At 41.7% G+C, this 19831-nt stretch overlaps 1 protein-coding gene across 8 annotated transcripts in view; it reads left to right on the top strand.

Annotated features, from left to right (window-relative positions):
* Positions 1–19831, top strand: part of LOC306894502 (adhesion G protein-coupled receptor L3) — a 189593-nt gene that overhangs the window by 144139 nt on the left and 25623 nt on the right. For 6 of the 8 annotated variants that reach the window (XM_079457123.1, XM_079457122.1, XM_079457121.1 and 3 more), the window contains 4 exons: positions 6523–6706; positions 9570–9692; positions 14683–14888; positions 17400–17576. In XM_079457123.1, the coding sequence (XP_079313249.1) occupies positions 6523–6706; positions 9570–9692; positions 14683–14888; positions 17400–17576 (690 nt within the window). The remainder of the gene's footprint in view (positions 1–6522; positions 6707–9569; positions 9693–14682; positions 14889–17399; positions 17577–19831) is intronic. The other 2 variants (XM_079457124.1, XM_079457120.1) reach the window with 1 other exon arrangement.

The raw sequence follows: 19831 nt of genomic DNA, 5'->3' as shown, positions 1-19831 counted from the left end.
CCGGCATCTTTGGGCTTGAGCTTTATCCCATTCACGTTGGGTCATGTGATTCCCACCCTTCCCAGCATGCACTTAATTCATGAACCATGACTATCTCAACACACGGGAATGCTTACGAACCTATGAATGTCTTTATGAAAAGCCGATGTATCAGTCAAATAAAAACGTATCTTTTCTTTATTTTGACTTCGATGAATCAGTTTCGATTGTTCAGACAATGTTGAAGGTCTTAGCCTTCTGTAAGACAGTGAAGTTAAAATAAGTCAGGTTGTTCAGCATCCAGCTGCTTTCAAACGCAAGAACGCAACCTGCTCTGTTCCTCATTCATGCTGTCTTGCCTGTGTCAGTGAGGTTCGGTGACGTAGGTTGCCACGTAAATCCACTGACTCAGTACTTGTTAAAGCACTTGAAAGACAAGAGGCATTTCACGCTTGAATCGCCCCGACTGTGCTCATTTTTAAAGTGTTGTCCTTGCAATTTTCTTTTATATACTAAGTACAACATTGAAGCTGGTGCTTTGTCCTCCTCTGTGGTTACTTAGCTACGGTGGTAAAAATCTGCCACATGTACTCACAGTACAAATGTGACCACATTTTAGGATGTCACGAGACGTGCAGGAGAAAGTAAGTTTGTTTGAGATTGAAACGCTTAATATGTTACGATCTTCACAAAGAATCTTACGTCAGCGTTTTCTTTATAACTCCAGAAGCAAATAATCTACTTAGTTACTCTGGGAGTATAAATCGATGGATTTGCTTTGATCATAATTGCTTAATGTCTACTGTAGAGAAGACAGTGGTGTGCAATATGAGGACCTGCGTATTGCCACCGAGAGCTCAACTTTGTGAGATTTTTTTAGATGTTTTTTGTTTTGTGCACCGGCGCTGCGTTTGACTTATTAATAACAGTGATGGATCAATATCTGACCTGATCCCAAGTTGGGAATAGATTTTATTTTGCAGTTTCTTCAGAAGTGAAAATCTGCCGGTGCATTATGGGTAGAGACGTGTTTCTAAAGTAAAAAGTGGTCGGATGTTTAAAGTTAAACTAGTGATGCCCTTTCACAGTCAATAAATGACCCTCAACAAACTGAAGCGCATCAATTGTATTAAAAGAACGAGATGTTAGTGTTTTGGAGGAATCTATAAAATGCTGTGGTACGACTAGATAAAGTCTTTAGATTGTATTGTTGTATTTGTTCCGTATAACCATTTGGAGACTTACAGTACGTCACACTTAAAACATAGATGAAGGTCATTGCATTGAAGGTGTCATTTGCAAATAAAAGATGCATTTCAGTTGAATGTATAAACAGTGTATTAATAAGACATTTGACAAGCTGACTACCTGAAAGTGTAAAAGCTATGTTTGCAAGAGAAAGGGTTTTCACAGATTCACATTTTTGTAGTGTATTAGTATTGTTTGTAAAAATGTGCACTTGAAAACGACGAGACACTTATCCCACGAGACAAGATTTTTGGCCTTTTTTTAAAGAAATCCTCGATGATGAAATATAAAGTATAGGGAAAACATTTATTTTTTTCACATTTAGAACACAAAATGCAAGAAAATGTAGGCATTATAAAGCTTGCACTTTATGAAACAAATTAAACTTCTGTTTTAATGAATTACATTATGCAGTAATAAACAATATGTAAACACTGAAAAATTATTTGTCACAAACTCAACTGACTGGCAGTAATTGCTTAAAAAATATGATTTTGTTTTCTTAACAGGTGCAGCTTTTAGTAAAGAGCTGTGGTTGTTTTCTAAGTGCTCGACTGCTTGTGTTAGTGGAGGTGGCACACAGTCACACTGTCAATCCTCCTTCCTCCACTGACCGAACCCTCACAGCCTTCATAGAAACAGATAAAACTACATAAACGCATCATGTTTTATGCTTACATTGCACATAAGTTAGAGACAGATGATCTGTTTTTGAAGAGGTTTGCCTGTGAATGTGTTAAAATAACGTAATGTGAATTTGCAATTGCTGTACTGGACTAGACGCGCACGATTGTCAGCTTGTCTGTCTGTTTACGTAGAAAAACGGTGGGAAAGTAGCGCTGCGGGATGGAAAATCACGTTGTCTATGAAACGCGGGGCCAGTCACTATAGCTCACACAGCACGCACTCACAGATGTGGCCGCATTTTGAGAAACGATTAATCGTCCTATCCCTACTGTCTAGCAATTAGGGCTGTCAACTTTAGTCGTTTAGTCGACTAATCGGTCGATGCCGTCTTGGTCGACTGACATTCTCATTGGTCGACCAGTTGCCTATTTTTTTTAGCCTATGTTTCATCCCCAACTTTAAATACTTTAATTTCGGCTATTTAAAAAAAATCACTTAATTTTCAAAGAATTGTATTATTATTATAGTTGTATGTATTATTGATGTCTTTTCGTTGTTGTTTTATAAATGTTCTATGACGATTGTTTAATAAATGTTCAATCAAAATGCAAAACATCGCGTCTTTTTTTTTTTTTTTTTTTTTTTTTTTTTTTAGTCGACTGATCGCTGCGCAGGACAGGACTTTGGTCGACTAAGCATTTCTTTGGTTGACTACAGCCCTACTAGCAATGCCCTCGCAACCACATGGAGTACCCTAGCAACAACCAAAATCACCATAGAAACCACATAGCAACATGAAAAAATCAATTTAGATTACATTGTTTTATAATTAATAGTTTTATCAAAAGGATGCTAGACCACAAATAGATAAAGCAGGTATAACTACAGAAATATACAGTTTAGTATAACTACAGAAATATATATTTCAAACATACGTCATCTCCAACAAAAACCACACAGGAAAACATGGCTGCTGATCACACTTGTACACCTGTACAACATCTCGAGAATCGCAGGAGTTTATGAAGATTGTGTATGTCACAGCTCAACAAGGATTGATAACATGCGTCTTGTTTCTGCAGGGCATTGTGGGAGATCACAGGATGGTTTTGTGTCAGATCATCAGCGGTGACTGACGTGACCCCAGTGAGACTTAACAGAAATTCAGAGATTAGTGATGCTTTAAAAATGAAAGTGACCGTTTATGTGAGCACATAAAGGTCCAAACCGACACTGTACAAGAGAGAAAGAGAGAGCGAGAGAGAGACTGCTAGGGCTGAATCAATTACAAACACCAGGATTTCTCTAAGGGGTTTATTTTCCTCTTTTTCTCTCAGCATGTCTTTAAAAACGTGAATGATGGGCTGTGTGGCTATCTGTATGCGCAACAGCAGTATGATATATTTTGTATTATAATTGCAGTGTGTATTAAAAAGGAATCAGAATTTTTCTTCCTAGCTCAACTATCAGAGCGATCGGCTCCACACGCACAGTTATAATATGGATGCCATCAGTATGTATGAGGAGAGCCCCCCTAGACGAGAAACAGAATTTAATTTGCGAATGAAAAAAAGAAGAGTTGCAAAGTGCATTTGTGAAGTACAATTTTAAGCACGTTCAATGGTTATACATGAATAAGAAAATATGCTTATGTTTTGCAGTGATTGGGATTATTTTTATGTTTTACATTACGGAAATGAGAATTGTTTGAATTGTGCTGCTATCAAATGGGGAGGGGGGGATTTTACTTAATTTTCATACAAATAAACATCTATTTACTAAAATTTAAAGTCCTATCATTTTTATGAACTAAAATAATCTTCCTGCTTTCGTTTTTTTGGCGTAATTAAGTCATGTTCTTTGCTATAAGTTTGTTTAGAGCATCCTGTTATTACACTCATCTCCCATAATGCTTTAAATCCGCTACGCGCTCTCTCTTTCTCTCATTGCGTATGTGCTCTTCTCATTTACATGCATCACCTTTAATTGAGACGTTTACACCATTTGTGAAGCCGCTATCAGCACCAAATGTTTTATAGATGAATATTTATCGGGTTGCGCATCACGCCATTCATTATGATTCATATACTGAAGTGAATTAGAGAGCATTTGGCATATTTGGCACTATTAAGTTTCCTCTGAGCTCCGAGAACCTGACCTAGGATCAGTGTGTAATCTGTTTGTGTTCTCCGCGGGGGTTTAGCGGATGATCTGGGGTCAGGCCGTAAGCTGCTCGAGTTGGACCGGGATGCGGGAGGATCAGACCAGAGTGGACCAGTTTGGCTCAGTCTGAACTTCCTGTCTGATCCGGTTTAGCACCGTGCCGGATTACACAGCTCAGGGATGGTCCACGCACATAACATTTTTAAGTTTCTACCCGCAGCAAGAGTAGACGAATGTGTTTGTAACAAGGATCTGTCTAGTCTCTCCACGCCCCTGAAATCTCTCTCGATGTCTGGAAACAGTTGCAGCATCCAAAATCGCATACTGTGACAGTACGTAATAGGGTTAGGGTTAGGTTTAGGGAATTTGAATAAGTACCTTCCTATCGGCCGTGAAAATAGTAAGTTCTATAAAGTATGAGTGGAAGTAGTATGATATCATTTCAGACATACTGCGTCCGCCATGTTTCATGATCACGTGACCCGTATGCTCTTTGACCTATGACGTATTAACAACAACCAATACGTGAGCGTTGATAAAAACATACTTTAGTCACGAGAAGTTCATCTAATGGCACTTTCATTAAAAACGGACGTCCGCCTTAAAGTTTTACGTTATATTTATTTGATTTACTTTTGATATTTGACAGTTGCTCAGCTCCCATGGCATCATGGGATAGGTAAGTGTCCATCTGATCCACAAATCTCGACGGAAGCAGTAGACCATCCGGGTATTTCTCGCCTACTGTTTTTTGCATACTGAGGTTTCGGACATACTATTCATGACTCATACTCATTTTTGCCTACTATGTAGTATGGAAGTAGGCGATTTCGGACACAGCAAGTGTTTTCGTTCAAAAACGCTCTCCATCCACACTAACATTTTCAAAAGATGCTCATGCACACCGAAACGTAACAAAGCTTATGACGACGAACATTCGCCCCAAAAAATTCGCAGAAACAACGTTCTAGTTGTTTTTGTTGTTTTAAAGCTGTTTTATGCCAAATTGGTTAGTGAGTTGTTATTGTTATTTCAAACATCTGTACATGACAGACGCTCACGTTTCAGGTCAAAACATTAGCATGCATTTGAAGGGAAGTCAATGGTCTAATGTGACCTTGGCGTTATTGCCACATTCCTCCAAAGAATTACAATGTGTAAGACTTAAATAAAAGCCATCGAGATTTACAAAACTGCTTGAATGAAATGAACAGTTATTTAAAATCATATTACGTCAGAATTATACAACTGATACAAGGGGGTTCTAATGTTTTTATTTACTGGCCAATCAGTCTTCATTCCGTAACATTTTTCAACTTGTCTGTAGCTTTCAAATAGCACTTTCACATATTTAAGCCTGTTCTTACTGGAAGTGTCTCGAAAAAGGTGAGGCGAGTTTGAACATGAGGAGGAAATGAGTTTCGAGGGCAGATGATGAGAGTATTTCACCTGGAAAAGAAAGTCAAATGGGTTTTGAATGACATGTGGGTGGGTAATTGTGGACTAAAAATATATATATGAAAAACCACTCCTTTTAGGTTAGCATTTGAAGTGTGACTATTTTCTCCAAAATGCCATGGGATCATACATACACACTCAATTCCTGTCCAAAATATTACGCTTTCCAGGGAACTACTTATCTGGTTTGTTTCGTTAGCGTTTATACATCAGAATACTCTCTTTCATAGTCCATCGATCAAAGCCCCTAGAGCAGCGGGGATGAGGTCGCCCTTGTGCGGTATAGCACACTATACTGGACATCTCTTACCGTAAAGAGCTTTGGGTTTTTTGTCTTCTCAAACCCTCAGTGCCATGAAAACGAAGCTTTTTGTTCTTCCACGGTCGTAAATTTGAGCTTTGGCAGCATAACGCCTCTTCAAAGCGTGCGCGAATAAGAAGAGCTCTTGAAAGTTTGCTGTAAAACGCGGGCCTTCGGGTCTATAAACCCCTCTGGCTTGTTTCCTCTTCTCCTGCCTTCAATGGAGACAATGAAATTTAGCATTCCTAGCACAGTTTTCGCCAATAGCATTTTAAATGTTTAATCGGTGGGAGTGCTATTGTGGAGAATGATGAAGTTTTGATGATGAAGGTTAAACATTATTAAAAGGTTGATCGATCAGTGCAGCTGTACCGCCCGCTGTGATCTTTTTTTAAGCGCAGAGCCCTGTTTGTGCACTTTGAGAAAAACCTACAGATATCTCACTGTGTGTTGTCCTGTGGCCTCCATGTTTTGTTTTCCTGCACCCGGCTCTCCCCATTGCATGCTATGTGCTGAAGGCAAACATCTCCTCTTTACATCAGAATAGCAAAATGATCTTTTAAATCATTCATAGTTTGTTGTATTGGCAAGGTCAATCTCATATGGGTTTGAACCCAGGGATCACACATTCTGTTCAAATGTATACCTTCAGTGCACTGTAAAATACTTTGGATTAAAGCAACAAACAAACAATTGAAGTAACATTGTAGTTGCTTCTGAACACTAACGTTGATTCACTCCCACAGGCGATGGTGGAAACGGTGAACAACCTGCTGCAGCCGCAGGCCCGGGCGGCATGGATGGGTCTCTCGGCGGGAGACCAGCTGCGGGCAGCAACCATGCTGTTGGATACTGTAGAGCAGGGCGCGTTCGTGCTCGCCGACAATCTGCTTAAAACTGACGTCGTGCAGGAAAACATGGAAAACATTCGTAAGTCACAAATCCAACGTATGATAACTCTAGACGATGTCAATCAAACATAATATGATTTTTTAATGTCCTTTTGTGTGTTTGTCTTCTTGTGGCTATTTACTCGTTGAGTAGCGTTTACACTGACTGGCGTTTCCTTTAAAATGCTCATTTTCGTTTGTATTTCATGCATCGGAAGCACAAATTTGATATGAAGTTAGGCGTGTCCACTTCATCATTTACTGACCCTCATGTCATTCCATACCTGTATGACTTTGTTCTGCAGAACGCAAAGGAAGCTATTTTGAGGAACATTGGTAACCAAACAACATTGAACCCCATTGACTTTCATTGTATGAACACAAGACCACTAAGAGATTTCTCAAAATATCTTCTTTTGTGTTCAACAGAAGAAAGACAGTCATACAGGTTTTAATTGTCATGTTCTCTTTGGACATTACAGGACTGGATGATAATGAAACAGATTTGAATGGACGGCTGAGTTATCTTGCAGCTAGCAGTTTAATTTAACGTCACAGCACTTCTCACTCTGGGAGGAACGGACAAGACGTTTTACGTACGCCCACATTTTTCCGAACAGCTCGCGTATGTTTGCTAACATTAGTGCGTGAAAGCAGCGTTCGATGGATCAGGCTGTTCTCGGGGGGTGGAGGATTGAGGCAGTATTTCTCCTTTCCCTAAACACAGGGATTTAAGGGGGTCTGTCTGCCATGGAAACTCCAGAATGAAGGTCTGCCATCTCTCCATGGAGATGGCTTGCATTTAGGGAATTAATAAAGCAGAATTTATCGTGTCTGGCATCGGATTTATCCCGATATTAAGGGATCCGGAGTTTGGTTTTCAGAGGGAGGCAGTCCCTCCAAATAACTTTTTATGAGGTTATTTTATATCCTTCACACTGTGCTGCGATTAATCTGCTGGATTTGACACCTTTAGCAGACCTTCAGGCCCTGTTTGATGGTGCTAGTTTGCAGCATTATAAGGTTTGTTTGGCCCGTGGGGCCGTTGAGCGGAGAAGCGGCCTACATTTTTTATTCCGTAGCCCACTTATTTATTCACCTTGAAGTCGTTCTTCCGGACACAAGGAGCAGAATTATTAGTCTGTGAGTCATGTGATATATCAGTCATAACCTGACGAGAAGTATTTTATGAGGTTCCTATTTCGTATGCATTTGTGCATTGTAAATTGTAAAAATGAAATTGAATGAGATTATACAATTTATTACATTGAATTTAATATGAATAGTTACGAAATTCCATTAGATTGTGTTGGATTGTCTTCTAAAGCCATCCAATAGCTGTTTTTCAACGACACATCAAAATGTATGTTATTACAAGTTTCTCTTAAAGGCACAATATATGCAATTTTTGTGTTCAAATATCCCAAAACCACAAGCAATATATATTTTACATTGTGCAAGATGTATCCAACCATTTTTCTGAATCTAGGGAAATTCTACATTTGAACCATAGTTACGCCCCCTTTTCATTATGTCAGGCGTGTTTCTATCAAGCCAAGTCAAGCTGGCTTGGTTTATAATGTAATGATTATAAAACTTTATTTCATTACGTCATTCCTGAACATGATTTGAGTCCTGCCTGAGTGATTTCCATCAGTATTGGGTCATCAAGGGTCATCTCCCATCATACCACACTCCTTAACAGCATCATAAAGCTAGGCTCTGTTTTATGGCCTCCAGGGCGAAAAATTACATATTGTGCCTTTAAATCTCAAACGTGTTGCAGTAGCGGGCTCATCATTCATGAGTCTTAAGATGGCACGATCGAAGTGAATTCAGGGAATAGTAATGTTCAATTTGTTCCTCACACAAAGCTATCAAATGACAGACGTCGTGGGTCATATGGACCACCTTGAGTTTTACTGCTCCCATTTCACAGTATGGTTTTGTTGTAAATAAAAAAAGTGTATTGAACTTTATCCGTGTCGTATGGAAGAAAGAAGGTCATATGTGTTTCGAATGACATAAGGGCAGGTGAACGACACAGAGCACCAATGCAGTCGCATTTGGAAACACAAGAGATGATTAGCGGCATTACCGCATGATGACAGAGATGATGCTGAGGACACAGTTGTTTGGGGAAATAAAAGCCAGCGTGTATGTTTGTGTGGGATGTTCAGCGTTTGACAAATAACCCTGAAGCCGTTGTTATCCTCCCACCCCTGGTTTAATATAATACGTCTCAAAAAAGGTGTAGCATTCTATTTAGATTTCCCTTTCAGATGGAGTGTGTTTGTGTGTGAGTGTTTGTCCTCACACTCATAATCTGGTGAGCAGATTTCGGGCGATTAATGTGCTATTTAAACCCACTTTGATTTCTCCGGAGGCACAACAGCATATCAGCGCTGTTTGCTGGTTTAAGCCAGTCACGGTGATGCTGGAGAAATAGGAAAGTATTTCCTGGGAGTGAGAATCTTTCACTATTGTCCCGTCGGTGGCAACATGTGAATGCGATAGAGCGGAAAGCCATTGGTTTCCACCCCGCCAGAGATTCGGAGATGAAAAGAAATCCGTGTGGGATTTTTTATGTTAATTTTGAGGTGATGTTCATCCAGCTTCTTTTGAAGTGCTGTGGGTGAAGCTTAAGAAATGCATAAAACTGCAGCGGGTAAAGCAGATTGCACATTAATACACAGATTGTGTATGAATTGATCTTGATCACTCTTTTCTCGGTTGTTTAAATGATAATAAGTAATAGATTATACATTTTTGCATAATTTGTTACGTTTAAGTACCCCTTAGCCGATTTTGTTGAACAACGCAATGTGCAGTTTTCACATTTCCTTTTGCTCGCATGTGTGAAGTTTGTATCCTTACTTTTGTGGATATGCATGTGTGCTCAGAGCTGGAGGTGGCCAGGATGAGCACAGACGGAAATCTTCCCGATCTGAAGTTTCCACAGACCGGAGGCCAGGGCAACGGCATCCACCTGTCAGCAAACACCCTTAAACAACATGGAAGAAACGGTAGGAGACACACGCCCCCAGCAGGCATGTGGATGAGGGCATTACATAAAGATAATATTTTTCTATTTATTAACTATGAAATCTTTTATAAAAATCACATAGATCTCATAAACGTTTTATATATTTATAAAAAATCCATATGGAATGTGATCTTTACTTAAAGGGATACTTCAACCCAAAATGAAATCTCCCATAGCAGGAAAAATTACTTTATCATTCTTTTTGTTCTGTTGAACACAGAAGAAGACATTTAGAAGAATGTAGGAAAGCAAACAGTTGTGGGGCACGTTTGACTACCATTATAATTTTTCCTACAATGGGAGGCAAAATCTTTGTAGTTATAAGCATTCTTCCAAAAATCTCTCACTGTGTTCATCAGAACAAAGAAATATATATATATATATAAATACATATTTCTGTGTATTCCCATATATGTTTATGCATATGGGATTGAACCCAATGCTGAATGACATCCCGCAAACACGGTGTAGCACGCACAATATACTGATGAATGATAAACATTCTTGTGTTAACAAGTCAAAGTTTCTACATTACATGATCATAAAACCAAATGTTTACAAAGACAAGTGTGTAAAACTGAGTAAACGGTCTACGGTGATTATTGAACACCTGTGAGGTGATGCATGCTGCGCCATTTTGTTTCTTTTTGTTAGCAGAATGCTCGATGACCGGAAGTCAGAGATAAAATCCAAAAAGTAAAATCCCACATCTGATGTTCAATGTGATGTTGTTTTCTCATGAAACACTGAGATAGAATAGCGCAGAAGCCAAAACGCCATACATATTTCCTTGTAGGTTTGGAAACGTGTGAAAGGTCATTTTATGGTTCGTAAATCTGTGACTTTTTAATTATCTTTGATGACGATTTGTTTTCACGCAAAGTTTAGATGGAGTTCTTGTTAAACGTTGTTGAGGTTTCGAGTTATCGTTCAGCTTTTATTAAGGTTTTGTTGAGTTAGCAATGAAATTTCGCAGCGTTATCATTGAGTTATTGAGTTAGCATTCATTTATAATTGATTTAACGTTAAATGCCTTGCATGTTTTTAATTTTATTGTAAATTTTATGGTTTATCAGTCAATCAAATTCCCAAAATTGCAATTCGTTTCATAATGATTCACTTTTTGAAAGGGTGTGGAAACATCCACAACTACAATATGACATTTACAGACAAAATGAATCCTGAATTTTTTCAGAAATGTCTTTCTTTAACCAAATGGTGAAGTTTGTTCCAGGTTGTTCTGTACAGCCTTGATTCTAAGTTACATGTGACGTCCGTCACTTTTTTGTCCCGACTTCATTATCAGTTCCAAGCAGACCAGAGTTCCCCTTCAGTCGGTCTCTCGACGTTGTGAGAGACTGACTGGGGTTTGATCTTGAGAACCTATCAACTCCGAGATAATTAAAAAACACGCCAATGGGCTTGGCGAATGGCACGCGCACGCCAGTCTCCGCCCCGTACATACGGGTATAAAAGGAAAATGGCTGCGGTCATTCACTTATTCTTTGTTCTTCATAACCTGTCTAACACATGATGTTCGACTTCTATCGTCTTCGAGAGACCTTTTCCTGCTGGATCTACGACGCAGTGCAGCGGATTTCCCCTTCTGGTGCGGATTTACCTTAGGCGTTTCGGCAGAGGAGCTGCAGATCTAAAAGAACGAATTTCTCACGGCTGTTTTCACAGCCTCCGCTGTTTCCTTGGTTGTGACAGACTCACTCATCCCTCGGTCAGACGGTCATGAGACTTGCGTCACATGCTTGGCAGCATGTTGAGGCAGGTTTCGTTGATTCAGCATGTTCAGAGAACATGACGATCTAGGTGTTGCGGTCACGGCTGGCAATTTTTGCGTGAATATTGCCGCCACCCCGTTTGCTTCCCACGCGTTGACTGCCGCTTCGGAGAGGTCGACCGCGTTGGCGAGCAGCGGGGGTGATTTGGGAGTATCTATGGATGTTGCTCCGTCAGCTTCGGCTCGTGGTCCACCCATATTCCAGCACGCCCACCTGACTCGTCCTCGATGGGCGGCGGTAGACCGTCCCATAGCGGGCAGACTTTAAAGAGGGGGGTGATGATGAATTTTCTGTCATTGCATCTGACAGCTACCTTCTGGCATCAGATGCGGAAGATCTCTCTGAGCTCCTCCCTCCGGGTGGTCGAACTCAAGATGAGACTGATGCTAGGATGTTGGCCATACTTACCCAGGCAGCCGCATGCCTTGGGTTGCAGGGCGTTAAAACACGCCCTCCCTGAGACGCTCGCAGCTGCACTTGTGGTTTCAGGGGCGTAGCGTGCGCTCTTAATATGGTCCTACAGGGCCTTTCTCGTCTAACGATGAAGACTGCATTCTTGATGGTGCTCGCCTCTATCAAGAGGGTGGGGAACCTACAGGCATTCTCTGTGTCCCAAGGATGCCTAGAATTCGTGCCCGGCGTTTCTCACGTTATCTTGAGACCCCGTCCCGGCTACGTGCCCAAGGTTCCCACCACTCCCTTCCGGGACCAGGTGGTGGACCTGCAGGCGCTCCCTTCTGGGGAGGAAGACCCAACCTCCAACGTGTTGTGTCCGGTACGAGCATTACGTCTCTACCTGGACCGCACAAGGAGCCTTAGGGGCTCCGAGCAGCTCTTTGTTTTTTATGGCGGACAGCACCCAGGGAGGGCTGTCTCCAAACAGAGGTTGGCGCACTGGATTGTCGAGGCCATCTCAGTGGCGTACCAATCCCAAGATCGCCTGTGCCCACTGGCAGTGAGAGCCCACTCCACACGGAGTATGGCCTCCTCGTGGGCACTGGCACATGGCGCCTCTCTGGCAGACATTTGTAGTGCTGCGGGTTGGGCTACGCCCAGTACCTTCGCGAGGTTTTACAACCTCCGAGCGGAACCGGTTGCAGCCCTTGTTTTGAATGCGGCAAGCATTTAGGACAGGCTCCTGGTTTGGGCGTACGCCTGCGAAAGCGCCTTCTCCCCTCCTCAGGGGAGTCAGACCCGCTATTTTAGCCTCCCTACTTTCCCCCCGCTCAGGGCGAAGTATAGGCATTACATACATCACTAAGCATTGGCATTCTGGTAGCAGACTCGGCGGAGCAGTCTGTTAGAACCAAGTCCAGTACTGGTAGAGTCATCCCTACTCAGGTGGACCCCTATACTAGGACTTATGCCCCATACGTAGTGACTCCCTCTTGGTCGTCACGTATGTTGAGTTCCTCACTCCCGATTTCCCTGTTGGTGAATCTGTGACCTCCCCGCCGGTGGCTACCCCACCTGGATTTGTCCCCCTACTCGGGCTGACACCTTTTTCGCATCCCCATCGGTGAGACCATGTTAGTGTCTCCACATGTAACCTCCCCTCTGGTAGGATGTGGCCTCCACAACACACTCTCCAGGAGGAGAGCAGTGTTTTCCCAGTTTTTCGGCTCCGGACAGCACCTCGCTAATAGAGGTGTACGCCACTGTCCGTGACGACCGTTAGTTCAGGCTTCTTCGTATGACCACTACTCTGTTACTGGAAGATTACGTCTCGCGGTAGCACTCTTGTGACTTGCTAGTCTGGTCAGGGTCGCGCCGCTGAAGGTCGTGTTACGGCGTAGCGATGTGGCGTGTAGATATATCCCCAGTCAGTCTCTCACAACGTCGAGAGACCGACTGAAGGGGAACGTTGTGTCTTCATGCCACAGTGTTTCGCCGAGCCCCTGTAGGAGCTCTCAGGTTCCTCAGTACAAAGGGTAAGTGAATGACCGCAGCCATCTTCCTTTTATACCCGTATGACCGGGGCGGCGACTGGCGTGCGCGTGCCATTCGCCAAGCCCATTGGCGTGTTTTTTAATTATCTCGGAGTTCATAGGTTCTCAAGATCAAACCCCAGTCAGTCTCTCACAACGTCTCGTTCCCTCCAACCGGGATGATATTTATGCTTTATGAAGTAGAAGACATTCGGCTTCCTTTCTTCATCAAAGGCCTCCTTCCCTCCAAAAAAGCTTGTCACCAACTGGCCCGTCTAGAGGAAACGCAAAAACTAGTTTTCATTTCTTGTGAGTCAGTGATCCCAGACTGCGGGGGATGTGGCGAGGGGGCGTTCTTTCGTTTCATCAAAAAGTGAGTGAGAGACACGAAAATAACGAGCAGGACTGTTGCTTTTGTCAACGGAGCCAGTAAAGCGCTAATGCCGTTTCAATGAAGCCGAATCAAATCGACTCGTGGTTAGACTTTTTTTTCTTCCCCACTTGAAACCTTTGTGGCTTTCAGTAAATGCTGCTGAGGGGAACAAAGCATTATGGGTGAGTGCTGCCGAGAAGAACAAAGCATAATGGGTGTTAGGTATTCATTACATGATCTAGTGAGTCCCATCTAATCAAAGCTGAAATTATTTCACTTCATTGCTCCTTTCCTCTCATATAACCAACGAAACAGCATTTTGATGGCGTTGTGACAGTGTCTTCCAGCGCTGTAATAGATGCAATGAGCGCACGGTGATGAAAAAGCCTTTTTAATGAAGTCTAAAGAAACGTACGACAGCACCCCAGTATATCCTATCAGGGCATTGTTCAACAGCAGATAAAACAAGTTTTGCTTTGTTGCGCAGCCACTTTGACTTTTTAAAGGGTTTGGTAACATCTCTACTAAAACATCCCCTTAAACAAGGACCAGTTTTAAAGGGATAGTTCACACAAAAATGAAAACGTGCTGGAAGATTAACATGGCCTCAGGCCTTTCAAGAAAAATGTGGGCAGGACAAGAGACAATAACCCCTCCCTTTCAGCTGCCAGTCTGCTACTAGCTCATTTAAAAATGCAACGCCTAATTTTGTACATCCAATCTGTTTGCAATGAAAATCACAAGCCGGAGAAAATTTAAATATCTACATTCGAAATGTGTACATATATAAAGACCTATAAAGGCCGACACTGTTAGTTGCTTAAGTTATGAGCTTATGTGCATAACCGTGGTACATCTATTTTCTGTCTCTTTTAGGTGAGATCCGGATGGCTTTTGTATTGTACAAGCATCTTGGTTCATACCTGTCCACTGAAAACGCCAGCATGAAGTTCAGCAGCGAGACGTTAAACACAAACTACTCAGTCATCGTCAATTCTCCCATCATAACAGCCGCCATTAACAAAGACAGTAACAAAGTTTACCTGTCCGACCCCGTCATCTTCACCGTCCGACACGTTCAGGTAAGAGTCCAGAGCTTCTTTGATTGGGTTACACCTTATTTGCTCCAACGATGAAAAGTTTTTCCCAGATGTTCTTAACTATCGTGTTGGACCATATGTTTGTCTTTGCTTGGCTATATTTTGAGGATAAATGAATCCCTCCAAACCCACCTGGGTGAGTCAGATTAATAACGTGTCATGCAGAAGGCCTTTAAAATGATTTTGTACAACCGTGGCTATAGTCACTATACTTAAGCTTATATTAAAGAAACAACGGAAGTATGTCTTCATTTAGATAGATCGGTAATTTGTGTATGTGTAATTGGTTTGGTAACCGTGGTGATGAATAACAGGCTGCTTTAGCAGTCTCGCTACGGGTTCCTCGGTCACACCTCCAGCATCTATACTGAATTATTTCTCTCCCACCTCTCTGACTTCATCAAAACACACAAATACACAGCACATACGCAGGAAAAGCTGCCTCCAGCAGTGATTAGACCAGTTAAAAGACCTTGGGAACCTGATTTTCTGCATGTGGGAGGACGTGAGCAACCTCAAACATAGAAAGAAAGTGAAGGTAATCGGAGGCCAACATGGATGTGTTTATTGTTGCTCTTCTCCTTGGGTTGCACCGAAAGATGACAAGCTGTTTGACGTGATGTTTCACAGAACAACAGATGACTGATTCTGCACAGATTCAGATCAAATTATTTTCTTTTTATTCAAGCTCCGTGGTTCGTGGCTTGTATTTTGAGTACTTTATTCAATAAACTTTGATCCATAATCATACCTAAAAACAGAGTCGTATCTTGCGGACTTACTTTGTCCCAGTTTCACAAATGACTGAAAATCAAAGACAGTTCATAAAAAAAGAAATGATCTGTAACAAGATTCTCTTTCCTTACCTTACGTAACGTAGATTCTTTGAATTGGAAAAAAGTAGAAGTGCATTTACCATGTTTTTGGGTGGATTGATACCATTTTTATGACCATAGTTTTACTACAAGTACCATGAATGACAGGGCTGGTCTGGGAGTAAAAAACGACCCAGGTTTTCTTGGCCAAGAGTGGCTCTTCCGTCCGTCCGTGATTGCACTTGGGTTTTGCATTCTGGGGGTCCCCCTCCGTTTGTTCTCTCTCTTGCCCACCGTTTAGGCCCGTCCCACCGGGAAAAGTCCTCATATGCCAGATGGCCGGTCCACTCCTTATGGATAATTATTTGTTAAATTAATTTGGGGTTACTACAAATAACATTGTTAAACTATGGTTAATTTTCTTAATGATGAAATCAAACTATCGGTTTGTGTAAAACTGTCACTACCCAGACCGAAAGGACAGGATATTTGTTCAACTATTCTTGATTTTTTTCATCTGAGATAAAGTAACTTGTCTGATCCAGAACTTTTTATCTGTGTTTGCGGACTTGGATCCTCATCTGTGAGTTTCTCACTACAATAACAGCAGTTATGTATAGCAATACTATATGTGACCCTGGACAACAATTTTTCGAAATTGAGATCGTTACATAATCTGAAAGCGGAATAATAAAGCTTTCTACTGGTGTATGTGTTGTTAGAATATCGTGCTACTTAAGACATATCACATACAGTATGTAGACAACTTTTATACTTGTCCGGCATTGTTTGAAGACCTTCTCGACAACTCAACTCAACATCTAGGCCTGGGGGATGGTTCGGTCTAATATTATTTGGGATCGCACAGGACCACAAATTGGTACCTGAGGTTGTTTTATCACTTGACAAGTGGACATCCCTGGTCATGGAGCCGGCCGACTTGGTTTCTGAAGATAAAAATGTTCAGTCGTGCCCGATATGCACTTTGTGAATATCACTCTTCAAGTACAAAAGCCAGCCATGTGCGAGAGGTGTGGTGTGGTATTATGTTTTCAGCCGTCATGTTCCTGCCACAGTGCCTGGTACCGGCAAAAAACACTTTGAGTTTGATGGTTTTTTATCCTTTGTTGTAAGTAATACTATGTTGTAAATCTTTTTTGTGACACCACTGTGAATATCCTCTTTTTTTTACATGACTATAAAAAGTATTCTTTTTTTAAATTGTGTGTAAAAATATTTAAATACCGAACAAAATTGGGTAAGTGGTACTTGTGAAAGATCACTTGGTTACGGCCTTTTGGTGTCTTCAGGTGATCATTTTTGTGCATATTTTGTGATGTTATTATACAATTTGAAACATTATTGTTAAATGTTTGCCACTGTTCAGCACATTTCTATTATTTTATGATAAGGAAAAAAGTGTATTCTAGTTCCACTATTCGTTGTCTTATCCGAATTCTGACATTTTGGACACAAGAAAGTCTCAACTGTTCTTCAGAAGAGAACACAATTTCACCCTTTATCTCAAAAAGGTCTTTATCATAAATGAAGAAGCTTGCATGCAGTCTTATGTATTTCCACAAACATGTTCAGTTCTGCCGGCATCAGCAGGTGTATTACGGCTTATCTGGTTTTGATCATTTCTGACCTCTCTGATCATGTTTTTCGTCTCCATCAGCAGTCAGAAGAGAATTTCAACCCCAACTGTTCGTTCTGGAGCTACTCGAAGCGAAGCATGACAGGGTTCTGGTCAACGCAAGACTGCCGGCTGCTCGGAACCAACCGGACACACACCACCTGTTCGTGTACACACCTGACAAACTTTGCCGTGCTTATGGCTCACGTGGATGTGAAGGTAATTTACAGACTCACACTCGTGTGAGATACAGTAGAAAGAAACCGCACATTAACAAAATTCTAGAAAAATGTCACCCCCTACACACACACACACACACACACACACATATTCGAATCGGTAGTAAATCATTTATTGGAATAAACAGGATAATTCAATCAATCATTTCTTCAACCAAACTGTAAACAAGTAATCTGTGGAAAGGGTCTTTTGTGTGTTTATTTAAGGTTATACATTATACGTGTCAAATTGCCAAGGACACTCATGACATTTTACAGGTTTATGGCTCACATGAGTTTTGAGCAATCATGTTATTTACAATGTATTTTTATGATATGTCAGTGATTTTATAACGAGTTTAAAATCAGCCAATAATTATCGGCAGCAGATAAATATCAGCAGCCGCTACATGTGCACATGTCTATGGAATCTATGTAATTCCAGCAATCCTGGGCAGTTTTCTAGCACTGAGGATATTTCTCCAGAAGAAGTGTCTGTATTATGGACTGACATGAGTTGTGTTGTTGGAGCAGATCTCTGTGGAAATCGCTCATTGTTTGTCAATGGATTGTGGGAGATCAGCAGGTGGGTGGTCTTTATCTCGCCATTTGAACCCTGGTTCCCCGCAGAGCGACTTAATGCACCGGACGAAGGCACCGTGTGTTTATCAGACGGGATTGGATTGCTCTTTCTTCTCTTTGTGCGCATGTTGTGTTCGGTGGAAAGGCCAACATGAGCCATCTGACAGCATGGTGGCTCTTGCGCTCCTCCTAATTGTATCGATGCTTTTTTTACTGATCACCTTTGAGTGCGTTTTTTTTTTTGTTCTATTAAAGGTCTACTGTTTTCCGTCTGACAGCCGGTGCATTCGGGTACACAATTGGCGACGGGGTTGTTTTTTGTGTCGGGATGGCGAGGGACCACAAACAGGGCCTCAGCCAGGTGCATTTAGTCTAAAAGCCTCATTTGCATTTTCCATTCAGAAGCTCAGTTTTACCCAGAGAGAAACAAAAAGAAACGGAACAGAACAGAAGAACGTTTGACGGGAGGCCGAAAAGAAAGAAACATAGAGGGGAGAATGTAAATTTTTACAGATGAAAGAAGGGACTCGCTGTGTTTTGTGCAACCCCGCGGAGCGGCATCAACACAGCCATGATTCTCGAGAGAGGGACGGAGAGTAGACCGGCGACGGGCGTTTTGATTAGCAAGTGCGAAAGAGAGCAGCAGGTCTCCTTCAGGTCCTGCTGAGGGAGAAGTAAAAAGTCGCCGTCTTAAATTCCTTGCGCACCGAGTGAGTCACATTGAGTACCAATAGTAGACACACCAACATCAAAGAGGGACACACCCACACCAGGCATGCACACACCCATCACACTTAGCCACACCCACATCAGGCTTAGCCATAGACATTTTTGGTATGGGAACACCCTTTTAGCCTTAGCCACACCCACACTTTGTTTTTACAAATTACAGGCAGGTCAGAACTTAACAACCGTGTAGATGGGTTTAATTCGGTCATATCTTTCAACACATCCGTACTTTCTTCAAGTATAATTCCGTCTGATCAGTTTCACCGATGGTTTCAGAACAGGAAAGATGAAGAAGCTTTTCTGAACCCGTGAGAGCATTTGAGTAAGACCTCACAGACGGCCGTTCGCGTGTAAGTGAAAGCTGTGTTAATGTACAGAATGACATGTGGTAGCGAGAGAAAGATAGTGAGTCCGGGGACAATGCTAGGCATTTGTCATCCATCAATCCTGCAGGAGGCAGACAGCGAGAGAGAGGAAGCTGGTCACCATGGTTACCACATGCTCTCATTACAGAGGTGTGTGTGTGTGTCGGGAGTGAGAAATAATACAGAAATCATCAGTCGATGTGTCAGATAACGCGGGGTGGAACGACAACCGACTACTGCATAACTTGCAGTACATACGATGTCTGAAGGGAATATAGGATTTGTTTGTAATGCCCCTAGATTATGAGGTGCATGGTGAAATGGAACTCTAAATTTGGTTTGGGTATTTATTTACTAAATAAATGATTTGGCAATAAAGGCTAACTCTGTATCAGAGAGTATGGGAGTATGGGATTTGTTCCAATATATGAAAATCCATTTAATTTATCTTCCAAGCCGGACTTCAAGAAACAAAATCCTGACAAAGTAATTATAGTAAATAATGGTGCTGGCGTCTCGTGTTATGCATTTAAAGAAAGCAATTAGTCTCGGTTATTGGTCTAAACAGCCTTAAACAAAA

This window comes from Barbatula barbatula (assembly GCF_947034865.1).
Source record: "Barbatula barbatula genome assembly, chromosome: 1".
Taxonomy (NCBI): Eukaryota; Metazoa; Chordata; class Actinopteri; order Cypriniformes; family Nemacheilidae; genus Barbatula; species Barbatula barbatula.
This window is presented reverse-complemented; position numbering and strand designations above follow the sequence as displayed.